Source organism: Protopterus annectens, chromosome 5.part0, assembly GCF_019279795.1.
Source record: "Protopterus annectens isolate FY-2018-M chromosome 5.part0, PAN1.0, whole genome shotgun sequence".
In the NCBI taxonomy this organism is placed as follows: Eukaryota; Metazoa; Chordata; order Ceratodontiformes; family Protopteridae; genus Protopterus; species Protopterus annectens.
In genome coordinates, this window is record NC_056735.1 from 1,182,674,243 (window position 1) to 1,182,700,636 (window position 26,394).

General features: G+C 37.4%; 1 protein-coding gene across 1 annotated transcript in view; it reads left to right on the forward strand.

Moving 5' to 3' along the window:
- Window positions 1-26,394, forward strand: part of AGXT (alanine--glyoxylate and serine--pyruvate aminotransferase) — a 292,507-nt gene that overhangs the window by 257,442 nt on the left and 8,671 nt on the right. Inside the window, exon 10 of the mRNA XM_044071050.1 lies at window positions 1,250-1,378. Within this exon, the coding sequence (XP_043926985.1) occupies window positions 1,250-1,378 (129 nt within the window). The remainder of the gene's footprint in view (window positions 1-1,249; window positions 1,379-26,394) is intronic.

A 26,394-nucleotide genomic window follows, 5' to 3' on the forward strand; every position in this document is an offset into this window, starting at 1 on the left:
TAGAAAGACCAGTAGAAAATCAAGATAATGGGGTGGTGGCAGTTAACACAAAAATGTAGTTGTAATCAGTGCTGATATGCTAATATAGGGGGAGAGGCTGCAATTATCAAACATTTAAACAAATGGAGAAGAAAGGTCTATACAACTGTAAAATAAGTAAAGTGTTCTGTTTGTCAAATTATAGTTCCTGTCCCACTTTTTACATTGGTAAGACTGAAAATTCTCTAAACAAAGGAATTTACCAGCATGTTTACAGCTTTAATAGAAATAATGATAAAAGTGCTTTGGCCTGACATCCAATGCAGTGTTCAGCATTTAAGGGTTTCATGTTTTTAATTCGGGACAACATTGAGGGGAGTATTTATTTACGAGCAATGGAAGAACAAATTGCTTCATAGGGAAATGGTTTGGTAGTTAAGAGTCTTTTAATGTCCTTTGTATGACTGTGGCCTGTTTCAGCAGCTTATGAATAAACACATATCTTAGGAAACAGTGTCCTTTCATCTGTAAATTTAGCGAGAATAGATTGACATATACCTCTGCACTTAGCAGTACAGCACAGAAGAAGGAAGGAAGAATGATTACCAAATGCACAGAACGCCTTAAAATATATGCTGATGTATGGACTATTTCCCGAGGAAAATGTCTCCCTGTAATCGTGCTAATAATGTAATGCTCCCTGCATGAAGCATTCAAAGGGCTGCTTCTTATTATTTCTGGATGATATAACCCTGTAGTAACTTGTGTGCTCACAAGTAAATTATAGAAGTAAATAATGACTGTGTTATAGGTAACGTGTGTACTCACAAGTAAACTATACAACTGGATAATGACAGGGGATCAGAGTAAATGTTCAGCTGGAATGCTCTTAAAATTAGATGCTGTCCAAACTAGATTACTCTCTGTTCTACTTCCTGTTTACAGAAGTTGTTACATGGTTAGCTGAGCTGTTCATGTTTCTCCTTCTGCTTTCCTTAGCTGTTTGGAATACTTTTTCAAAAAGTTTCAACAATTATAGGTACTAAGTTTTCTTTCCAAAATATAACAAACCCTCCTTGGCCTCAAGAAATAATTACAGAGTTCTGAAGCATAAAAACTAGAAGTGAAAATGGGTAGTGATAGACTGGGTGATTACCAGAAATGGACAGGAAATTGTTATCATGGGCAGAAAGGGCAACCAAAGAAAAACTATCATTTTTTATACTCACATCTAATCAGTTTCTTAACCTGTTTTTTTTCCTTTTGTTAGAATTTGAGGCTTCCTACAGTCACAACGGTCGCTGTGCCTGATGGCTATGATTGGAAGGACATCACAGAATATGTCATGAAGCATCATGGTATTGAGATAACTGGTGGACTGGGACCTTCTGTTGGTAAAGTAAGTAACATGAGCATAGTTTGCTGCTTTAAAGTAACTGACTCATGCATGTTCAAGTACTTAAGTGCTGACTGCAAAAACAAACATAGTAATAACACTAGAGTGTTAAAGTAAAACTCCATGTACAGTGTAAATACTCTATAAGCTCTTACCCTTTTTATTCAGTGTATACATCAGGGGCATTTACAGATGAACTGCATATCAGGACACATAGCATAGCAGTTTATAGAGTAATGCTTAAATATGATTGACTTTATTGTAGATCAAATAGCACATTAATTAGAGTTCTATCAGTGTTAGAAATCGTTAAATAAGCCAGTAAAAGTTATCAGTTTGGGTAAAATTCAGTTACTGGATAGTTATTACACTGCCTGGATGCCAGCAAAGAATAAGTTTGGAGAAATTATGTAAAAATTGCCCAGAAATGCAAAAGAAAAAAATTATGGCTGAAAAGAATGTTGCAGCTGTTCAGCAAAAATCAGTTCAAGTTTCAGCTTTAGTACATGAGGTGGCTTCCAGTAATTAGATAAAAAAAAAAAACTAAATCAAATACAAATAGGTGATAAAAATAAGTGAAACACTGGAGGAATACATAAAGTCAAATTACAAAAGGCTGGAAAAAGTAGAAAAAGCTTTACGTTCCTATTCAGGTGAGCTAATACAATTGCAGAAATCAGGCAATGAACTGAAGGCAAGACTGACTGAACTTGAAGCTTCTTGAGAAGAGCTGTTTTGAAAAATGGCAGCATTAGAAGACATTGCATGCAGAGAAAACCTGAGTTATTTTGCTTTATCAAAGAAACCGAAAGGAATAGAATACATTAATTTTAATCAAGCACAAATAAGCAGATGGACTAGTGTTCCACAGCAAGATTTGTTTATTGACAGGGCGCATAGTGTGTATGCCCCAAATCTGGCCATCAGAAAGCAGCATATAGATGAAATCACACCAGCAGAAAGAGCTGTTCCTGAGAAAAGTGTGGAAAGAGAGAAAAGTGTTAAAAATTGGGGAACCAGAGTATTTGTAGAAAACTATTCTCTGTATACATACAGAAGAGACACACATTTATATTGGCAGTCAGGGGATAGTGAGAGGCAGGTGTGAGATTGACGTTACTATATGAAGCTGTCTTCTGAATATTTTGGCTAAAGTATCAAATATGGTTTTAGATGCAAATCTGGCTATGTAGTAAATAAAAAGTTTTAGCCAACAAAGAATGAGCCAGCATGCTGAAAGAAGCTCTGTATCTCAAACTTCTGACAGTAAGAAAGCCCTTGGAGACACATTTCCAGGGAAGACTTTTCTACTATTTCAAACAGAAATGTTTGAGCAACAGAAAATATCCCAGGAGCTGTCTAGAAGAATCAAGGGTGCCCTGGACTTGAACCAGACTGGTGTTCTGAGACTGAGATGATCAGTCAGAAGACCAGCAACAATGTAAATGTAGTGTTTTTATTAATACTTGCATAAATGTTCCTGATAATGACTGCATACTATTTTATACAGTAGTTCTGTATAGTTTGGAGTCAGAAGTTTTTTTTAAATATGAGATGGGGGAGTTTTCTTATTAAAGTAAAAATGTACTTTTTCTTAGTTGTAATCTAACTGGGATCTACACTATAACAAGATAAGAAAGGCTATAAAAATCAAATTAAAGTCAATATGATGTTGTGATCTTGGGCCACATAGGTGGGATGTAAATGTGTATTGATCGTATTAAACAGAGTTAAAAGATACTTTCCTTGTTTTATAGCGGTAGATATCTGGATTAGCATTCTTAGTTTAAGTTATAGACAAGGGGCCCTAAAGCAAAAAGACTTGAAAAACAAGAGTAAAAGATGTAAACATAAAAATGGTAGGTATTTCTTGCATTTGCAAATCAACTAGCTGCAGACAATTAATTGTAAAGGTCAGTTGTGTAAAGATTAATAATAGCAATACACAACAGGTGAATATGGTAAATTATGAACATCATAAAAATAAAGGGGATAGATTTTTGTAGTTACTACTTATAATATTTTAAGTCCCAAAATAGAAAAAAAAATTATATTGTATCATTGGGACTTTTTGTGGAAATATAAAGATTTACAAGGTGTGATAAGTAAAACACCTATGTTCTTCTGTAAGAGAAGATGCAATATCCAAGATATTGTATTTCACAGTAAGTTTAAACAACCTAATGATTTAAGTTCTCAAGTTAGAAATATAGGTACCTTTCCTTGTACTAGATGTATAAGTTGTAGGTATATAGTCAACACATTTAATAGGATTAATGGAATATTATTTTAAACCAGTTGGGAAATATTGTTGTTCTACAGAATGCGTAGTATATGTGATAAAATGCGATTGCGGTTTATTTTATATAGGTGAAATTAAAAGGGCTTTCAAATCTCAACTTCAAGAACATGTTAGAGATTTTAAATCTGGTAAACTTGAAAGCCCTTTAACCCAATGTTTTAACTGTTTTCATAATAGTAATCCAGATGGTTTGAAGGCAACTGTTTTGGAAAAAAACAGAATATGAGCAAGGAAGTTGTTACATAAAAAGAAAATTGCTACATAAAGAAGCTTTATTTATTCTGAAGTATTCTTCACTGACCCTTAGTGGGCTAAATACTGAATGTTGCTGGAAATATTTTGATTTAATTATTTAATTAATTGTTTAATTGCATATTTGATGTTTTGGGGAGGGGTTTCTGTGTATATAGAGGATGTCATTTTTATTGCATTTTACTCCTGGAAGGCTTTTTGTAAACCAAAGTGCTAGAGATTGCTTTATATTAAAGCTGATGACCTTTACCTATGGTTTATTTTAATTAATTGTAAAGGGTCTTAGCAATGTGTTTTGAGTGAAACCAACAACGTGCAACGTAATTAACTTTTTAAGGGATACTAGCAAGCATGTCAGTGAAACAATGCATTCTAAGTGAAATCTGTAAGCTATAAACAAGGTAATGCATGTTTAAGGAGATATTTGCAAGCAGTTAATTGAGCATAATAAAGTAATATAAGAAATGAAATTTGAAACTGTTGCAAGTTAATAGTTATATAACTAGATGCCTCATCAGCAGCTTTAGTACTTCAAAGCAGTAAATATGTGTACAATTTAGATTTGTATTTTTTTATTTGAGAGTAGCCACTGTACTTTTTTAAGGCTAAAAGTTAATATTCACTGAAGGCATGCAAGTTTTTTTTTTTCACAGCCATGTGGGGAATAAATGTAAAATAAGAACAGACAACAATCTGATAAAAGTGGGAACACTGGTTCTAACATGAGCATTAGCATGATTAACCTTAACTTTAGAATAGGTTTTACTTGTACCTCTGTAGATGTGGGGCAATTGTTTCTGTTTGGAGGGGTATAATTCCTTTTGGAAAGTGTATATAGTTTTGTGTTTTATTTATTTATTTACTTACTTACTTGCTTCTTGAAAACATACTTGGTTTTAGTTTCTTGAGTATTTTTATTGGAGCAAAACATCTGAGAAAATGAAGCAAAGGTTCATATAGAAGCATCTATATACAAGATCAGCCTGCTAGTCATTAGTGTGTATATGTAAGCAGGAATAAGTAATATGTATATTCAAAAGAACTGTCATGTATAATATGTGGGAGTAATTGCTTTTTATCAGAATGGCTCCTTTGTCAGTATTAACATGGGATGTAAATGGTCATACTGATACAGATAAAAAGTATTGAGCTATATTAAGAAGTGTAGGATACAGATAGCAGTGAAACAGAAGATGCATGTGGATAGAAATAAACATGTGAATTTGACAAAAGAAGGATTTCAAGGTGGATTTCAACAGAATATCAGCAGCAAAGAAAACAACGAGCTATAACAGTGATTGTGAGAGGGACTCTAACAGTGATAGAAGAAGAAAAAAAGGACAAAAATGTACATTTGTGGTAGTAAGGGGTTATTGGCAGGGATGGAGGATTATTCCACCTAAAATTGCTATTGTGCTTGAAGAATTTGGGAGAAATAATAAGTGTTCAATTAGGGAATGTTATTTATGAGTGATGATTAGAGCCTAATTTGCAATACTGGGATGTACTGGGGCCTAAAAGGGCAAATGTCACAAAAGGGTATATTTCCAAGGATGTATATGAGAATTGTTGGTATGTAAGAGGTGAATTCGGTAGCAGGTACTCAGACTTCCCTAAGGTAGAGTAACTGGACCAGGCTAAATAGAAATTATATTTCACAAGAGCATGTGTATTTACCTGAAAGTTTTCAGACCCATCCAATAACTATATCAGACATTCACTAATAAGAACTAAGATAAAGATGCAGGGTAATGAAATAAAAAGGAGACACTGGCACTTTCCTATTTATCTGTTAAAAAGAAAGACATTTAAGGAATGGTTAGTAGAAATGGTTCAACAGGTGTTACAGAAGATAGACATTTCTTCAGAAAGAATAGCTCGTGTGGGGGGTAAAATGAAAACGGACTTCAAAATCATGGTAGAAATAATATAGAAAAGATATAAGAAAGAAGTAATAAGAATTATTTATAGACAATGACAAAAGTTAAAAGAAGAGAGCAACTGCATAGTGCTAAAAGGAAAGTAAGAAATATTTGAACAATGAATATGTGTTTAGAAAGACTACTATTAAGCAAGTATTTCTGATAACAACTCTGGAGCAGAAAATGTTTAGTACGACGACTTAAGCAAGACAAATGACTATACATTACAGTTATTATGAAAGATTAAAATGTCAGAACTTGTACAGTATCTCGTGTAGATATTTTAAGAGTACACTTTATTCAGGAATATAGGACATTTAGAAACAATTACTTCTGGGAATGTTTGGTGTTATCAAAAAGTAATAGAGAATTACCGGACAACCTCTGTACAAGATTTTATAGGAATGAGAAGTGTACTAATTGGTTTTCTGAGAGAGTAGCCAATGCATGGAATAGACTAACAAATTACATTAATGCAATCATAATAGTGATCATAGTACCCACACTAGATCCCAATAACTTATCTTTCCAACCTGTCCCAATAAATACCATGGTTAACTATTTCAAAAGGCTTAAACCTACCACACTTGCTGCTGACTATCTACCTGCCAAATATCTAAAAATCACTGCAGAAGCAATATCCTGTCCAGTATCCATATTAATAAATTGATTCACTTCAGAGCAAGTCCCTAAAATTTGGAAAGTATCATATATCATCCCTCTACACAAAGGTGAAACTCGACAGAATCATCAGATTACCAGCCAACAGCTATACTATCACCATTACCTAAAATACTTGAGAGGTGCATCCATTCACAAATCTTAAACTATCTAATAACCAACAATCTTCTATCTAAAAGTCAGTACGGTTTCCATCCTAATCTTATTACTACCACTGTCCTTGTTAACTTTACTAGCATTATTAACCACCATTGCAATGAAGGCAATTTAGTTTCCTCCATCTTTCTCTATCCAGCCAAAGCTTTTGATACTGTCTCTCATTCTAAACTCTTAACTACACTCTCAGAACTTAAACTAGCCATTCTGCACTTACTTGATTTCAATAATATCTAACTGGATGCCAGCAAGCTGTAAAATTGCAACAAAATTCCTCTTCATTACTGCCTGTAACCTTGGGAGTTCCACAGGAATCTATTCTGGGCCCTCTCCGTTTTATTATCTTTAATAACAGTCTTCATACTGCCATCCCACTTGCCTCCGTAGTTCAATATGCAGATGATTCTACCCTGATTTGTGCTGCCCCAACAATATAAAAACTCCAGAAAATCACCCAGCATTCATTCAGTGCTGTGGAAACTTGGCTAAACAATACACAACTTATATTTAACCAACAAAACAAAACTCATGCTCTTCTATCTAACTAGAGCTGCAGATGCCCTCACAACATTCACTAGCTCATCATCAAATCATACAATTATTTCTCTGGTTTCCCAGACAAGATTACTTGGAGTAGTCATTAACCATAATATAAAATTTGACATACACTTATCACAGACCATAGAAAAGTTCACATAATCTAGGAACCCTGTACAGAAATCAACACTTTCTAAGTAAATCTTCAAAGGCCACTATAGCAAGAACCCATCTTATCTCTGTGCTACTATACGCTTCACAAATTCTTACAAACATTAAGAAATCTGACCTAGCAAAACTCAAAACTTGCTATAATAAAATTACAAAGTTTGCCACAGAAATAAATTTCAGATTCCATCATTGTTTGGCTTTAAAACAACTATATTGGCTGTAACTACCAAATCTACTTGCTTATAATCAACTCACCTTCACCCATTGAATACTAAATCAGCCAGAAAAAACAGCAGTACTTCAAAATCGACTAATACACTACTCCAATAACAGGGTATTATGTTCCGGTAACAAATCCATCCTAAATATATCCAAACCTAACAATGCAGTTGGAATTTCCCTTTACTCCAGCTGCATAACCAAAACTTGGAATTCCCTGCCATTAAATATTAGAACAACTACTAACACTTCCAAGTTTAAAAAAACTTCTCAAATCACACTTCCCAGAATCATGAACTTGCTCTTGCACAAACCCTGGTTAGGAAATAGATGTCTTAAGGCAGCTAAAGGAACACGCCCTGTCATTTTTGTATTTGAATAGTATACCCCTACTATGCATATGTATACTTAACTTGATTGTTTTCTAGCTACAATCACAGTACTGCTATTCTTTGTATGCTACCCAGACTGTATGACTGTATCAGTGAAATGTATTACTTGTATTTTCATTTTCTACTTGTATCTGAAAGTGAATCAATATTTTTATCTCTACATTGTATTTGTATCTTACTGTTATTTACAAATGTGGAGCTTTTCACCCTGGGTCTCTGCTGAAAAAGGTCATTTTGTCCAGTCAGACTTTCCAGTAAACAAATGTAAAATAAAATAAATAAATAGTAGTTTAGATACTTTTAAGAACAGCCTGGGCATTTATGATGGGAACAACTGTTGTGGTATATTGGCAGGCTAGAAGGGCTATGACAAGGTTATAGGAAGACAAGGCCCAACAATGAATGACCAAGATAAATGAGATGAAATAAAAACAGATATATAATCAGTCAACATGGAAATCTCCAGGAGCATATGATATTACTCTGAAAGTTAGAATGAACAAAGTGATAAAGATCTGGAAGGTTGACTTTGTTTACCATAGTGGAGTTCTCTTGTTTGGTCCACTGCTGTATGACCTTAAAATAGATATATATATAAGGTGATTATGGATATTTTAACTAAGGGAATGGCAAAGATGTCACCAAAAATTAAAGGATATGGATTGATATAGCTTCACAGAGGGAGAAGAGAGTAAGAAAACACCATTATTGTTGGTAAGCCAGGATTCAATGAAACCAGTCAATAGGCTCAGCTGCAATTTTCTGAGTGGGCCAATGGTAACATCTGCATTCCTGATTCAATAAGAGTTAATAAAGAGGATATATGTAGGATCCAAGACAATAATTTAAGTGCAATGGTTTCTCCCTGACGATCTGTTTCTGAACAGAGAAAGCCGATGAGGATGTCCTCTTTCACCTTTGTTATTTGTTTATATTTACAGATATTGACAAATAAAATAAAACATTTAGAAATTCGAGGATATAACTGGTATGGTAGTCAAGGAAAGTTAGTTTTGTTTACAGATGGTATTATTTTGTACTTGCTAAATCCAGAAAAGGGCATTTTGAAGTTGTAAAACATTTTAAGGCAGTTTCAAGTCTTTTGGGGACATAAAAGATAAAGATAAAACAAAAACTATAGTGGTAACTATGCTCCCTCACATCAATTGATTCGGCAAAACCCATATGTATGAGGCCGTATTAAGAAGTATTTAGATCTACAAGTTAAAAAGGAGTATGTAATGGCAGCTGGGGATATGTGAGGAGAGACTAAACAGAAGATAATACAAGAATTAAGAAGCTGGAGGCTCCTGATTATTGATTTGAATATTAAGCTACAAGCAGGGAAATGCTTTTAGTCCCTTTAGTCTTATATACTAATCAAATGTATTTTGTATCAACTAAAGGAGAAGGTATGGATCGCAATTAATAGAGAGTTGAATACATTTATTTGAGAGGTAAAGAGTGCAAGAGTTAAGTGGGATAAGTTGATTCTCCCCATAGATAAAGTAGTTTAGGGTTACTTAATTTGAAGGAGTACTTTAAAGTTACACATTTCAGGCTAATATAGCTAACTTAAGCAGAAGGTCATAAATCAGTGTAAAAAAGAACTGTGATGAAGTGGGTGGGGGATGAGAGATAAAGAGAGACTAAGATTTTTGATTCAAGTCTTTAAGTTGAATGTAACAAGCATAAAGAATATTAGATTCATACATATGCACAATGTATTTTAAGGAGTAAGACAGGGCAAAAATGGAGAAAACATATTTTATAAATAGGGATTATGTGCAAGTAGGAGTACAGAAAATAAGCAAGAGGGGGCTGAAATTTAGTGAAGGAAATCTGCAAAGGAACAAAGGAACGGGGAGCAAGCAATGTGGGAGGGAAAGTTAATAGAGGTATGAGGCTAAGGAGATGTTTGAACCTTATTTTAGAGATTGTCTTTCCTATCAAGTATTAATAACCAAGTACAAGCAAAGAGGAAGGGGAAGGAGATACTTTATTTGTCCATCCAGTGTACATATCTGGAAGGATTTTTGTTTTTATGGATGGATTAAAACTGTTTGCTTCTATTGCCATTTCTTGCTCCTTGTGACAAAAATAGTCATTGATTCTGGTCTACAATGAATCCCTCTTCCTTGCCTGTCTCTCCTTGCATCCTCCCTTCATAGAGTCTGGACTTCTGGTATCAACTGCTGATTTGTATTTGGCAAAATGGAACAAAATTGTCTCATCAAGAGTTGTGCTGCTAATCTGAAACTATCAGCTGGAGTGATTCTGCATTGGAGTATGCTCAGATATGGATCTTTCTTTCTGTGATTGCCTTGGTCATCAATAGCTTAGTAATTTGGACTGTCTTTTCAACTCATCCATTAATGTGTAGGTGTAATGGGCTTGTAATGACATGCATAAAATCCCATCTGTCTGAAGAAAAATTCTAAGTTTTGGGGCTTTACTGAGGACCGTTGTCAATTATGATCTTCTGTGGTATACCATGTTGTCTCGCAAATGCAACTTTTATATGTAAAACAACCACAGAAGTAACCATACCCAACCTCTCAAGCTCAAAATATTTACTGTAGCAATAAATACTAATAAGGATTTTTGTTATTCCCCATGAATGAATGAATGTGTAAAATAAAGTTTCAATGACCTTTCTGTAGCAACATGACAAATCATTGGCTCTGTTGCCTTTGGGTATCTTTTCTCACTATGCTTCAAATCTGGCAGCCATGTTCTCAATCTATTTAGTCATTCCTGGCCAGTACAAAAAATACTTTGTATTGTGTATTTTTTCTCTTACTCATTTATCAATGTGAATATTTTAATGTATTTATTCAGGCAGAGATTGTGGAACAATGACTTTTTTCTCACTTTATCAAAATACTTTTTTGACTGTATAGCTTCTTTTCTTGAAATATTTTATTCAACAAGTAATGGTGGGCATCATTTTCTAATTTATGTTAAACTTGTTTTGCATCAACACAGACAGCTGTGAATTTTGAGACATAGCTACCTTGATCTCTAACATAGTCTTGACACTGATAGCAAGTTTTTCCATCACCATGTAGGTTTATGCATCCACCTCTTCCCTCAAGAAATCATCTAAATGAGCATGCACAAGCAGTATAGAAGTTTGATTAGTGGTTCAGATGCTGGATAGCACAGGCAGTAAGGTTTGGCATACAGGAAGGATGGGCAACTGTCCATGCTAGAATGGAGGTAGTGTACCTGCTCAGGGACACATGCACACAGGTTGATTTACCTGGGTGGAAACAAGGGTAACAACAATCTGGTCCCTGCTTTTTATGGTCAAGGTTGGTCCTACTGACATCAATCCTTTGCAGAAATGAGAGGCTATGCAGTGCTGATGTGCATTGCACACTCCACCCACTGGTTGTCACAGGATAGGAACAAAGAGGTTAGGGCTTAAAAAGAAAATGCCAAACTATCCTTAATGGCTGCCTTAATGATCTCTGGTGACTTGGTAGCAAATGGACCAATTGATGAAGAGGGGATTGAAGACTTTCAGACAGTGGAGACAAAGTGGGGGAACATAAAATCAAAAAGAAGGAATCATCTTGGCACATATGACACACAAGGGAAGAATTATAGTAGCTGAGGACTTAAATTTACCTGAAACAGACAGAGGAAATGGGTTAGTAATCATGCAGATGGCTGAATATAATAAGGCAATAGAGAGTCTGCTTTCAGAACAAAATAATTACAGGAAGGTTAGAAAGGATATAGTAAGGAAAAGTTATCAAGAAATTGATTTTAACACTTTTGGATGTGTTGCATCAAGGATACATCACACTTTATTTATTTGAATTTTCATCTGTTGAACAACCACAATTTGGAGTTCTTTTGGGTATTTCCAAGATTCATAAAGATGTAGTTAATCCTTCATTTAGGCCAATTGTTTCAGCACCACGGAACAAAACCATAAAAATTTCCCATTTTTAGACACTGTTTTGAACCCTTTAGTTCAAGTCAGTAAATTTTGTTTAAAAGACTCATGGGTATTTCTGGATCAATTAAAAAATTATGTTTTTAATAATCAAGAAACTGTTATGTATGTTATAGATGTCTACTCTTTATATGTTACGATCCAACAAGAAGAAGGTTTGGAATTTGTAAGACAACATTTAAACAAATATTATAAATATTTAGATTTTGATACCAGTACCATGTGTTCTTTATTGGAATTGGTTCTCAATAATATTTTTTTTTTACTTTCAACAAAAAGATATATCAGCAAATTAGTGGGGTGGCAAAGGGGGCACAGGTTGCACCAGCATTTGCTAACCTTGTTATGTACTGGTGGGAAGAAGAATTCCTTTTAAAATTGCCACATTTTAAATATGTTAGTTTTTATAAGCGATTCATTGATGTTCTCTTTTTTATTTGGACAGGTGATATGAATGTCTTTGAGCAATTCTTTGCACATACTAACAATACAGTAACACAACTGAAATTTGTTGTTAGTAATAAAGGGACCACAGTGAATTTTTTAGATCTCAAAATCACTATGTTAACAGCATCAAACACCTTTGAAATTAGTATATTTATAAAGGAAATATTTACTAACAACTGTTTACATTTTGATAGTTATCATCCTAATTTTATTAAGTTGAATGTGTTTAGAAGACAGGTTGTTAGACTGAATCATCTTATTAAAAGACGTTAACAACCTTAATAAATTTTATAAGATTAGAGATACCCACAAGAAAAGGTAGATTCAATAGCTAACAACATCATTAAAGATAGAGAAAACAAATTTCCTCCTATTTTATGTGCAGGATTCCAAATTAGGTGTACAAATTTAAATTTGTCAAAAATATTTTTTTTTTATAATTATGCTTGTTCCTTTCCTTTCCCATAAGTATTGATGGTCTGGCTATCCAAAAGATTCTCGTGGATAATTGGAAAATTATATTAGGTAATTCATAATTTTCCAAAGTTATAGGAGAAAGCCCTACTTTTGTTTATAAGAAAAATATGAATTTAAAACAACTTTTAGAATTGACATTGAGTGAAGCAGAGGCAAATAATGTAATTTCTAAGGCGACTTTTTCTTATCCGAAATGCAATTATTGTAGATATATTTATAGTATGGATAACTTTAATTTCAAACACATAGATTATTTTTAACACCAAGAAATAGCTATAACTGTAATAGCAATGAATTAATTTATCTTGCAATTTGCTGTAATTATGACAGTTTTTACATTGGAAAGACGATTAGAAAGTTAAGTGAAAGGATTAGAGCATGCTTTAGTGGTTAAGAAAAAACATGTCAAAAATATGTTAGCTAAGCATGCTTTAGGTTGTAAAGATTTTAGAAAGTATGTTTTTATGGTAGTGGAACAGGTAGATAAGATCGTTATTGGCTCATTTAATATTTTTTTAGAATATAATGAATTAAAATGGCAAGCATTCCTAAGAGCAGACAATACACCATGACTCAATGACTGCATTTCTATTAAAAGTTTGTTAAAATATAAATGTATTTAAATATTTTTAAAAAAGGTATATTTAGAGACAGAAAAGTTCATTACTTAATTGCTTATTTAATTGACTAACCAATTGTATACAGATGTCTATTATGATGTCATGTAGTGCTGGTTTATAAAATTGTGGTGGAGTGTTTGATATTTAATTCTGATAAAGTTCATAAAATTAAAAGAGTGAAACAGCTTAATATATTACGTTTGTTGTAGTTTGGTTTGTTGACTTGGACCGTTCCAGAGTGCTGTATTTATTTTTATTCATTTTTAGTTTTGTTGTGTATCTTCATATATAAATTTGACTGATTTGATCAAGGTCTAGAATTCCTGGTTTAGTTTATCAGGAGCATTTTTTGCATCTTGAGTGTTAGATTTCTTTTTGTGAGTAATGATTTTTTTCTTTTATTGTGGGTCCTGTTAATACTTGAGTTCTACCAGTGGGGTTTATTTTTGAATTTGGTGTTATATTTATTTTTGTGGGAGACAGATGATTGACTTGTGGTCTGATTTGATCAGGGACAAAGTTACAATTGGTGGGGGAGCAAAGCTGCCTCATGTTGGTAAGGCCCAAGTCCAGGATTTTATTACCCCTGGTTGAGGTGTGGACTAACTGGTCCAGAGAGTTTGAATCGATGGAGGTATTTCAGTTGATTGACAGCACTTTAGCAAGTTAGAACTGAAAACTTTTCTCCTAAATGCTAACACCTGTCACTGCAATGATCTCACTTAAATCCCACCTGACCACCTTACTACCTCTCACACGTTTAACACCCAGCTATTGCAAGTGTCCTAGTTCATTTGCATATATTTATATTTTTGTTGATTAAAAAAAATCTAACTTTTGTACTCCATGTTATGCACATTATTGCAATGTTTATGTAAACTTCATTCTCAGGCCTTTTGTAAATTTCTAATGTTCTCATGTATATAGTTCACCTGCTATTAAGAGAGAACCTGGCAAAAGTACAAGCCCCATAAACCCTGAGAAAACTTCTGCTTATGCAGAACTGTTTGCAGAAACCCTGTACAAGCATGTTCATAGCTGCACAGAAGCAGCTGTACCCACCAGGAAGAAGTACAGAATTAACTCAAAAAATAAACCACCCTAGTGGGATCACAAAATCAATTGGATGTATAACAGCAGGAAGAAAATCATGGCAAAAATTAGAAGATGCAGCATCCAGCAGGATAAAAGCACTCTCTTCAAACTAAACAAACAACTCGGAGGACAAATAAAGTCTATCAAAGCCAAATTTGAGGTACGTTTGGCCTCCCAGGCCAAGGACAACCTCAAAGCATTCTTTAGCTATGTCCGCACAAATGTGTGCAGAGCTCACTATAAATGGAGCCACCTATACTGAGCCAGAAGATATAGCAAACCTCCTGGCTGATAAATATAACTCCAACTTTGCTCCTCTCTCTCCCTCAACCTTCCCTCAGGAAATATCATCAAATATCCAAATTCTCCTTCTCCAAGAAGGCTTTATGCCGAGGCGCTAGGGAGGTTTTTGTGCTTTTAATAAAGGACATTTACTGGCTTTTGTCTTTTGAATATTTTTCTGTTCTGCTTTGGTGGTTTTGGAATATCATCAAGTATAACTCCCCCTACTATCACTAGGGAAAAGGTCCTTAATGCTCTAAGAACACTGCATCAATGGGCCCAGACAATATCCCAGTATGCCTTCTAAATAGCATGAAACATGACTTTTCAGGGCCTCTGGAATTACTATTTAACTGTAGCCTCCAAACAGGATTCATGCCTCATGAATGGAGAAAGGCAACAGTCAACCCTCTGCACAAAGGTGGGCTATCTACAGACCCTGGAAACTACAGATCCATAAGTCTCACTAGTCTTATATGTAAAGCCATGGAAAGAATTATCATGGAGATGATCAATAGAGATATAGTAAACCTCCAGACACTGGACCCAACCCAGTTTGGTTTCATCAAGGGTGGATCATGCCTAGTCAACCTGGTGGACTTCTTTGAGAAGGTCACCAAAGCAATGGATGAGGCAAAATCCTGCACACTGCCTACCTTGACCTGGCCAAGGCATTTGATACAGTACCCCACTCAGGCATTGTTGACAAACTCAAGAGGTTAGGCACAAAACCGTATGTCACCCGGTGGATAGCCAACTGGCTCACAAGCATGACCCAGGAAGTTAGAACTGGGGAGTCTGCCTTCACAAAGAGGCCAGTCACAAGTCAAGCCCCTCAGGGATCAGTCCTTGGACCACTCCTTTTTGGCATTTACTTCTCAGAAGTCAAGGCCAATGTCAGTGGTCTCTGGCTGACTAAATTTGCAGATGATTGCAAATTAGGAGCTGTCATTGAATCTCACACTGACACAAATGTTCTCCAAGAGGGGTGACACAGACAAACGACTGGTGTCAGAGCCATGGACTAAAAGCAAATGTCAAGAAATGCATAATAGTATCCTTTGGGAAGTCATCCATCCCTGGTATCTATCATATTGACAACACACTCCTTAGAGTTGACCTAGTAGTCAGGGACTTAGGGACACACATAGATAGTAACCTTGCCTTTGATCATAACGTGTCTACAGTGGTGAGGAAATCATTCTATGTTTTGCAACTTATAAACAAAGCTATGGCATCTAAGAGCAAGAAAGTCATTGTTCCACTGTATTCAGCATTCATCAGATCAATCATTGAGTACAATGCTCCCTTTGGTATGTACCTAACCAGGCATATCCAACAATTGGAACATCCACAGAGGTTCCTCACTAAAAGAATACAGGGCATAAGTAATGTGCCCTATGCAGACTGCCTCAAGGCCCAATCCCTGTATTCTGTCTCCTAAAGGCTTTTGATTGGAGATCTATGCCTGGCATACAGGGCATTGTCAGACCCCACTCTGATGGACCTCCTGCATATCCACAAAACATACAGAACCAGAATTATCCATTCTAAAGACTTAAACCTTGCCTGTGATATAAATAGGACCTGGAGAGATTTATTCCAGAGACTACCCTGTCTATGGAACAGGTTCCCCATCCATGTAAAGCAGAGTTCCTCCCTAACCCAATTCAAGTTCAGCTTGGACAATTGGATGAGAAACCTGAAATTCATCCCTGGTTTGGCACCTATGTCTCTAATGCAGGTAACCTGTAAATAATTCATCTCCCAGGCCCATGCTTACACTTATCAAGGATATCAGAACTTATCAGGGATTTGGGATGCATGGCCAGGCTTAAAAAGGCCATTGTGGCCATTAGCCTAGTCAACACCTATGAAGCTATGAACCTATGTTATTGTAATGTTTGCATAAAACTTCATTGTCAGATGTTTTTCTTTTTTGTAACTTTGTAATAACTGCCTGGAGCTTTTCTCCTCACGTCTCCACTGCAAACAGGTCACTGGCTCAGTTGGACTACCCGGTTAACAAATGACAAATAAATAAATAAATAAGTGCCAAACAATACAGGAAATTTAGGAAAACAACCTTTGCCAATAGTGGAGTTCTCTTGTTTGGTCCACTGCTGTATGACCTTGAATTAGATATATTTAAGTCCAAGGGATGTCCATATGGGGGGGTGGGGTGCAAGAGGGATTGCCCACTGCAAAAAAAAAAAAAAAAAAAAAAAATATATATATATATATATATATATATATATATATATATATATAGATAGATAGATATATATATATATATATATATATATATATATATATATATATATATATATATATATAAACAAAAAATTCCTATGTCTGTACTCGTTTTCTGCCTTTCTAGAGCTAGTAGATTCTGGTTTTCAGATTTTGCTGAATTCTGGGCTGTTTGTAAGTTTCTGTGTTGCCCAGGCCTTTCTGAGATAGAGGGAAGCTTCTCTGTTCATCAGTGAGAGTGGTAAGCTTTGAAACAGCCTAGCCGTCATCTAGAGGAGAGGTTTCAGCTCAGAACCTGTAGTTTTATCGGCCGATTTGGGATATTTCTATTCCTTTCATCTTTCTGTTTAAAAACCTGTGTTTGCACAGTTTTGCGCACCATGCAGCGGCATTTAACTGCAGTTAAATGGTTTTGTGCACCGTGCAGTGGCATTTAACTTTGATTAAACTATTCCCAGTGCCAGAAAGTCGGCTCTTCAGATTTTCCCTTAGAACTAGCCAGCCTTCTAGTTTTAGTGCTCAAAACTGTTTCTGTTCTATTGAACTAGCCAGTCTTCTAGTTTTAGCACTCAAAACTTTTTCTGTTCCCTTGAACGAGACAGTCTCCTAGTTTTAGCACTCAAAACTGTTTCTGTACCCTTAAACTAACCAGTCTTCTAGTTTTAGCACTCATAACTGTTCCTGGTGCTCTGCTCACTGCAAGCACTAAATAATCTACAAATTACTGCAGCACTCAACTTTCCTCACTAATCAAGAGGAACTCATCTCCCAGTACTTAAATTAATAAGCACTAACCAGACATGTCCAAGGGTCAGCTTCTGGTGTTTTCTCCTGTCCACCTGATGAAGCTGGGCATCTTGGGGCAATATAGCAATTGCCTCGTGTACACTGACAACCCTGTCCACCTACCATCCAACACTACAACCTGTGAGAGATGCACTTATATAGCCAAACTGGAAGCTAAGCTCTCTCAATCCAAGACTGGACTAGACAGTAAAGAGGAGAAGGTTAACACCACAGCGCATTCAACACATAGTCCATCAATGCCTGCACCTCCCAAACCCACACATAGTAATACAAAACACACACCTACATTCATAGAGGTTCTCAATAAAAACCTGCCCAAACAAGAGAGACCTCCAAAGCTTAAACGCAAGCAACCTCCCCCAACACTACCCAAATAACACATAGCCCACAGAATCAGTGTGCCACTCAACCTCAGCCCATAAGGCAAAACAACGTACCCAGCACACTAGTCATTGGTGACTCTATAGTCAGGCACACTGATGTCCCCCTCACCAGGCAGAACAAGGAGAAAGTCACTGTCAGCTGCCTGTCAGGTGCCAGGATCCAAATTATAATGCATGCACTCAGGTCACTCCACAACAAGTACAAATATGACTCCATCATTGTCCATGTTGGAGTGAATGACCTCCGATGTACCTCCCTGGACTACAAGAAAAGAAACATGGTGGAGATCTCTGACCATGTGGCCCAGGCAGGTATGACACTATCCCTGAGTAGCATCCTGCCATCACCCAGAATGATGCCACAGTACAAGGACAAAATGATTGACTTCAACAATTGGCTAAGATTCTGGTGTCATTCCAAGGAGATCCAGTATCTGTCTGCCTGGGACAACCTGATCGACAGGCCATGATGCTTTCCAGACATAGCCTGCACCTGTCACCGCTGGGATTCTGGATACTGGCTAAAGCTCTTGCTGCCCCTATAGTGCCTTTTTTTAGGCAAGGCTCAAACATCAAACGCACCACCATAGTAGACATAAACAAGCAAAATCTAAGGGTAATGCTACTCAATGTTAGAAGTCTACACCTCAAAATGCACACATTCGAGGCTCTCCTTAAGATGGAGAACATCGACATCTGTGCAGTGACAGAGACCTGGTTTAAGGCTCCAGAGAGCACCCCTGCATTCTTACCACACCTTTCAGCCACCCAACCCGGACCGAAATACTAAAGGAGGAGGTTTGTCCATATTCATAAAGTGTATCCACACCTCCAGGCTAGTTGCACAACATAATGCCTCTGAAATTATCCAAGTACAATTAACACTGGGCAAGACTGCAATTCAGGTTGTAGTGTGTTACAGATCCCCCTCCATGGCCCAGGACGCCCACTCCATGTTTCTCAATATACTGGATAATATTAAGATACAACCCAATACCCTAATTTTGGGAGATTTCAACTACCCCTCCATCAACTGGGAAAACTACTCATGTACTAACTCATTTGCCCAATGTTTTCTGGAATTCATTAATTCCAACACCCTGGATCAGCTTGTCCATACCCCTACCAGGGGTAGCAACATCCTGGACCTGGTCATTACCAATATGAGTAATATAAGAACCATGCCAGAGGTCAACTCCTCGCTGGTCAGGTCCAACCACAAGCTAATCACCCATATCCTGCCTCCCCTTCCCATTAAGGAAACCACCATAAAAAACTTCTCCAAAGCCAACTTCATGCTTCTTAATTCAGAAGTGGCAAATTTCATTATACCCACACAGATGGAAAATAGTGGCACTACTGCTGAATCATATACAAATTCACTGTATAAGCACATACATGAGTGCATGGATTATGCCATCCCCAACAGAACCCAGATGCTATCCTCCAGAAAAAGGAAGACAATCTGGTGGTCCCCTGCCATAAACAAGCTCTACAACAGAAGGAAAAAAACTGTTGCAGAAAAGAGTAAAATCCCATGACTACAGGAACTCCCTGGTCAGCCTCAGCAAGAAGCTGAGATCCCTCATAAAATCCTCCAGTGCTAGTTATGGAAATAAAATCGGCTTGGATTCTAAAGACAGCCACAAATCCTTCTACAGCTATGTCAAGAATCTCAGTGGCAACACTCAGATCTGCTCTGAACTACAGCACAATGGCACTACATTTACCGAACCAACTGATATTGCCAACATCCTGGCAGACAGGTTCAGTGCTAACTTCACTCTCCCCTCACCCCCCAAAGGGCCCATCCCCCTACCGGATGATTGCAAACCCCCTGAAATCATGGCCGCACAGGTGAAGGCCGCACTCTCCAAAGCCAAGAACATAGAATCTATGGGACTGAACAACATCCCAGGCTGCGTTCTGCACGAACTACAAAATGAACTGGCACTCCACCTAAGCACCATGTTCAACCATAGCCTCACTTCAGGCTTAGTGCCTAAGGAGTGGCACAAAGTGACAGTTATCCTACTCCACAAAGGCGGTGCCACCAGAGACCTGGGAACTACTGCCCCATTAGCCTAACTAGCCTGGTCTGCAAGGCCATGAAACACATCATCCTAGAGCTTATAAACAAAGACATAGGTAACCTAGAAACTCTGCACCCCACTCAGTTTGGGTTTGTAAAGAGTAGATCATGCCTCCTAAACCTGACTGACTTCTTTGAAGCAGTCACTAGAGCCGTAGACGAGGGTAAGATAGTGCACACTGCCTATCTTGACCTCGCCAAGGCTTTTGACACCATCCCCCATTCTGGTATCATAGATAAACTCACTGGACTAGGCATAAGTCCCTATGTCACAAGATGGGTGGCCAACTGGCTCACTGACAGAACCCACACAGTGAAAGTAGCCGACTCCAAATCTGACTTCAGACCAGTGACAAGTGGAGTACCATAGGGTTCGGTCCTGGGTCCTCTCCTGTTCGGTATCTACTTCTCTGAAGTCCAGGCAAATAAAGCTGGTCTCTGGCTAATGAAATTCACAGATGACTGCAAACTAGGAGCCATAATTGATTCACCTAAGGATATGGACATTCTACAAAGAGGCTTCACTGAGACTGATGCTTGGTGTCAAAGTCATGGCCTAAAGCTCAATGCCAAGAAGTGCATTGTCATCCCCTTTGGGAAAAATACCATACCCATGAACTACCACATAGGTAGTAGCCTACTAAACACCAAAAGTGTGATAAGAGACCTTGGGACACAGGTGGATAGTAATCTCTCCTTTGATAATCACATCGCCACAGTAGTCAGGAAATCCTTCTGCATGGCACACCTCATCACAAAGGGGTTCTCCTCCAGAAAAAGAGAGGTCACTGTTCCTCTCCACTCATCCCTTATTAGACCAATCATAGAGTACAATGCCCCATTTGGCATGTACCTCACAAGACATCTGTAAAAGCTGGAAAGGCCACAGAAATACCTCACTAAGAGGATTATAGGCCTCAAACAGATGCCATATGCTGACCATCTCAAAAAACTCCAGCTCTACTCTATCGCATATCGCCTACTCTGAGGTGACCTCTGCCTAATGTACAAAGCTATGCCTAACCCAGACCTGAGGGACATGCTACACTTAAAGAAATCCCAATCTCTCTGAGCCACACGCTCCAGGGACCTAAACCTTGTCACCACACTAAACAGAACATGCTAGAGGGATTGATTCCTGTCCCAGAGACTTCCCCTGCTCTGGAATAGGCTGCCCATTCATGTCAAGCAAAGTGACTCATTAGCCCTCTTTAAGAGAAATCTTGACAACTGGATGGATAATAGGAAATTCACCCCGGGAATCACTGCTGTGGTTGTGCTCGACAGGGGCATAGGAAAATTATTTTCTTGGGTGGCAAAAGCTAGGAAACTCATTTGGTTAGGCTTGTATAGGCCATAGGGCCGATAGCCTAGTACTTACCTATGAACATATATATATATATATATATATATATATATATATATATATATATATATATATATATATATATATATATATATATATATATATATATATATGTGTGTGTGTGTGTGTGCGTTTGTGTGTGTGTGTGTGTGTGTGTATATATACACATGCATATGGATATACCCCCTGTGTCTCACTGAAAGATGTTGAGAATGTTTTCTTTTTTTTTCAATCATCCAACACTTGATAATAGAGCTGTTGATTGATCAATGTGATTCTGCATTGATCAAGTCCAGAAATCTCTGGGTATACATGTCTGTGGATGTACAAGTCTTACAGTTTATGGAGGGATAGTTGAGTTCCCTAAGAGAATAGTGTTTGGCTTAATACCTAGGGACTCCATACTGGTTAGGTTGGAAGTATGGGAAGAAAGGACATAAAGGGAGCCCTATATTTAGCTAAGCTATGATAAGGGGGTTTTCTTAGTAGTAAGCTGGGCATGGAGGAGTTCCAGGTCATTGCCCTGTCTAATAAGTCTGGGGATAAGGTATTTTTAAGGAGACACCCCAGCCTTTAGTGCCTTCATCTAATGTAGAGGGCCTGAACATGTGATAGGCATTGAAACTCTGCAATGATGAAGTGTTTTCAATGGCCTTGAACCAGGACTCTATGATGATGCCTATATCAATGTTTTCCATGGTAAGGAGTACTTGTAGGGAATAGAGTGTTTTGAAAAAGCTCATAGCACTGAACAACAATACCTTAATGAAATGCAGCTATGCTGGCAGCTGTAAAAGATTGCCATTGCTTAAAACAGGCACTGTGGTAAGTTAGTCATGCTAAACAATAATTATTTATAACTGGGTTACATATAGGCATAAATACGTTTAAAAATATGCTATGCAGTGAAAATACAAAATGGTGTTTTTGAAAGTGAAAATGGTGTTTTAGCTGCAAGACAAATTATTACAGATAGGGAGATACTTTATTGTGGACAAATGAAAAGAATGTGCCGATGAGGAAATGTACAACCAGTTGCACTACCCAATAATACAATAAGACTTGATGTCCATTTCATAAGTTTCTGTAACCATTAGCAGAAGCTATGGCCTGGGATGCCTCTCTTATCTAGAGGTGTTTGCATATATCACATGGGCCTCCACAACAGGAGGCTTAAGGTACTACAAAATGAAGAATCTAGCTTTGCTGGGCCCTTCTTGCATTTTTTACTAAATGGTTTGTCTGTGTGACCTTTTTGTCCCTTGGTTTTGACATTATTTAGCATATTCTGCAATCACCTTAGTATATCAGGCTTGTCTGCATTTCTGAAGTATGGACAAAAAAATCCTCTTATGCTGTACTTATGAGATCAGAAACAGGGTGAAACATGGCAGGTCTTCAGCTAGTGGGGTTTAGCTTTATTAGCCTGAATGTGCCACTTACAGACTTAAGTAAACGAAAACAAAAAAGTCACAGCCATTCACAAGCCATGTAGATGAAAATACTAGAATATATGTAGATGTCTGCAGTCATTTGTTTATGGGTCTATAAGAGAACATCGAATATTTAACAGTTCAAATCACTAAAGGTCGACCTTTAGTGATCAAACTGTTAAAACATCGAATGTTCAGAAAAAAAAAAATAAAACAACAAAAAAAAACTAAACGGTGTAGGCAGGGGGGCAAGCCCCCCAGCACCCCCCACACCCCCGCTACTTAAATATACCAACTCCGAGACCACACTACATTGAAGTAAATGGAAATCTCCCCTTATGGAGATTTCTGTTTATTTGTTTGATGTTTTGCAGTTTCACTGTTCCAGTGTTGACAATGTCAGATTCGACATTTTCGGCATTCAAGAAATTAATACAGACCCTTTGTTTATATCCTGTGGTTAGATTATCCAGTTTCCTAATATTTTATGATTTATTATTCCAACATGCAGTGACTATATAGTAAATACTTTCTCAGTAATATTTAGTTTAAAAGGCAGCTTCATCAATTACAAATCATCAGTGTTCCTTAAGTTGTGTGATTGTGCTGTATTAAATAAATTGTGGTTTAGAATCGAACCACAGCCGTAATAGGTCTATATCATATACACGACCGCTTACCTTATCGAATCCCTAAACGTTGACCCGTCCTCATTGAACCACAAAAACACCGAACACCCTCAACCATGAAATTCAAAACATCAAACTATCGTACTTGTCCCACCCCATCGCCCGCTACATACTACCTACACAAAAAAACTAAATAAACCACATACATACACTAACCAAGTCCCTACATCTAACCCTGAACTAAACCCTACTTCTAACCCTACACTAAATCTTACATATACCACCAAGTATGCACTTAACTTAACCCGCACCCTAACCCTAAGGTCCGTAACTATTGCACACTTACCTTATGGCACTATACCGCAGAAGGCCAACCATGACGATTCGACATTGCCGGTTTCGCTCTTCCGGACATTCGATGATTTTGCGTTTCGATAAGGACGGGTCGATGTTTAGGGATTTGATAAGGTGAGCGTTCGACTTACTAATAGGGAACCACTGTAATTACCAGTTACTCAAAGCAACACCCTAGTTTCACCAAAGTTCACTCCTCCCATAATGCTACCTCCTCATACATGTGTCCTCACTCTGGCACCAAAATGTCAGATCTCATCTAGACAGCTACTTTAGAAAACTACTTAATCTAGGTGATGTCCGGTGGAGAGCACACAGTCACTGTTAACTGACCTTAAGCCCCTTTATACAGTCTCTGAAGTAACCCAGAATAAATTTGTCTTGAAAAGTTGTTCTCTGGTAGTGGAGAAAATGGAGATATTTCACTGGGAATTTTCACCAGAGTCATAGCCTAAACTTACACTTCATGCCCTTATTATCAATGATGTGGAGAAGACCACTGTGCCCATGTCACTGTCTAAAATGGAATTTAATAAAGAAAAAGTTGGTTAAGAAAAACAAAATCTGTAAAAAATGTTTCTGCCTAATAAAAGCAAAATGAAAGCTGCTGACTGGGTACCAGAAAAGTCATAATAAAGTCCAGCTGAGGAGCACACAGTAATTGCAATGTGACAGAAGACTGACACAGATGTGACCTACAGACTAACTGGTAAAAGAATTATAAACAAAGTACAATAACTTTTACATCTTTTTGAAATAGTGTTAGATGAAATTGCAGCCTTTGTCAGTAGACATGTCCAGGCATGCTAGCCATGAGATAGACAGTCAAGGTATGCCTTCCCCTCTGAACGAATGTTATATGTTCAGTCACCTGTGGTAACTGTTTCCCTCCATAGACTCAGACACACACACACACACACACACACACACACACACACACACACACACACACACATGTGCTCATGCAGATACATATGCAAAAGCACACACATATACATAAACGGTTGAAGTCAGCAGGCACTGTACTGTCTTTAACACTTCCTCCATGCAAGGCATGTCTGACAAGACTAACCATGTGCAGCATTCATGATGGTGTTACATAGTTGCCATTGCACTTACTTATTATACCATCCCTGATCTTCATTCCATTATGCACTGAAGTTTAGACTAATCCCTGATGCCCCACTCCCCAATCCCTGTACCGAAGCCGAGCTTTCTAGAGACAATTATGTATGGCTCTATCTAGTTATTTGGTTTCTCTGCATTGTTGTAACTGGGACTAATGTGAGCTGATTAAATTCTACAGAAAAAAGGCATGAGTCAAAGTCCAAAGCAAGCTTCAGCCTTTCCAGACGGAGCAGGTTGGTTAGAACAGTGCCTCTGTGAAATGGAAGAAAAGTTCATTGTCTGTGTATATTACAAGTACAAAGGAGATCCTTCACAGGTGGCTTTATAGCTGCAGAAACCTGCCAGAGCAATGCAGACCTTATACCTCCAGTCACCGAGACATGGCTCAAATCCCCTATGTCTGATAAACCAACCATCCTACCAGATTACCCTATTCTATACAACCAGTGAGATCCAGGCTATGCCCTTTCAATATATAGTATCTTTTGTGCCAGATACGTTTTGCCTGTAACTATGAACAGTGATATGCAGGCTTTACTTATTAAACATTCACCTGGAAAACTGAGTAAAGTTCTGCTTGACTTTATGTTTACAACTTCCACAGAACTACAATCCTTATAGTTTCATAAGTCAAATTAAAGATCTACCACAGATTGCTCCCTAACAAAACTGTTTTGAATGATTTCAGTACAAGCTGTCCTTTATGGCCACTCCATTTATGGATAGTAAAGCTTCATTCAGTGTAGTGTGACTAGTCTTTTTTCTTGTCTGCTGCACAACAGAACATGTATGTTTGGCAAACTGTGTTCAAAGGTTGTGGCATCTGACTAATTAGGATGAACGCGGTCAGCTTTTTTATGTTATCCATCTGTGTTTGAACTATGAGTGCTACATGCTTTACATATTGTTGTAATGGTGGTTCTATTGTTGGGACTTCAAATGGAGCTGTTGCTGACACTCCATGTGGCCCATTGGCTTGTTCCTGGATATTCCGAACCTCACTGCTTTCTACAGTTCCTCATGTCTAGCAATTACCACAGATGAGTGCTGC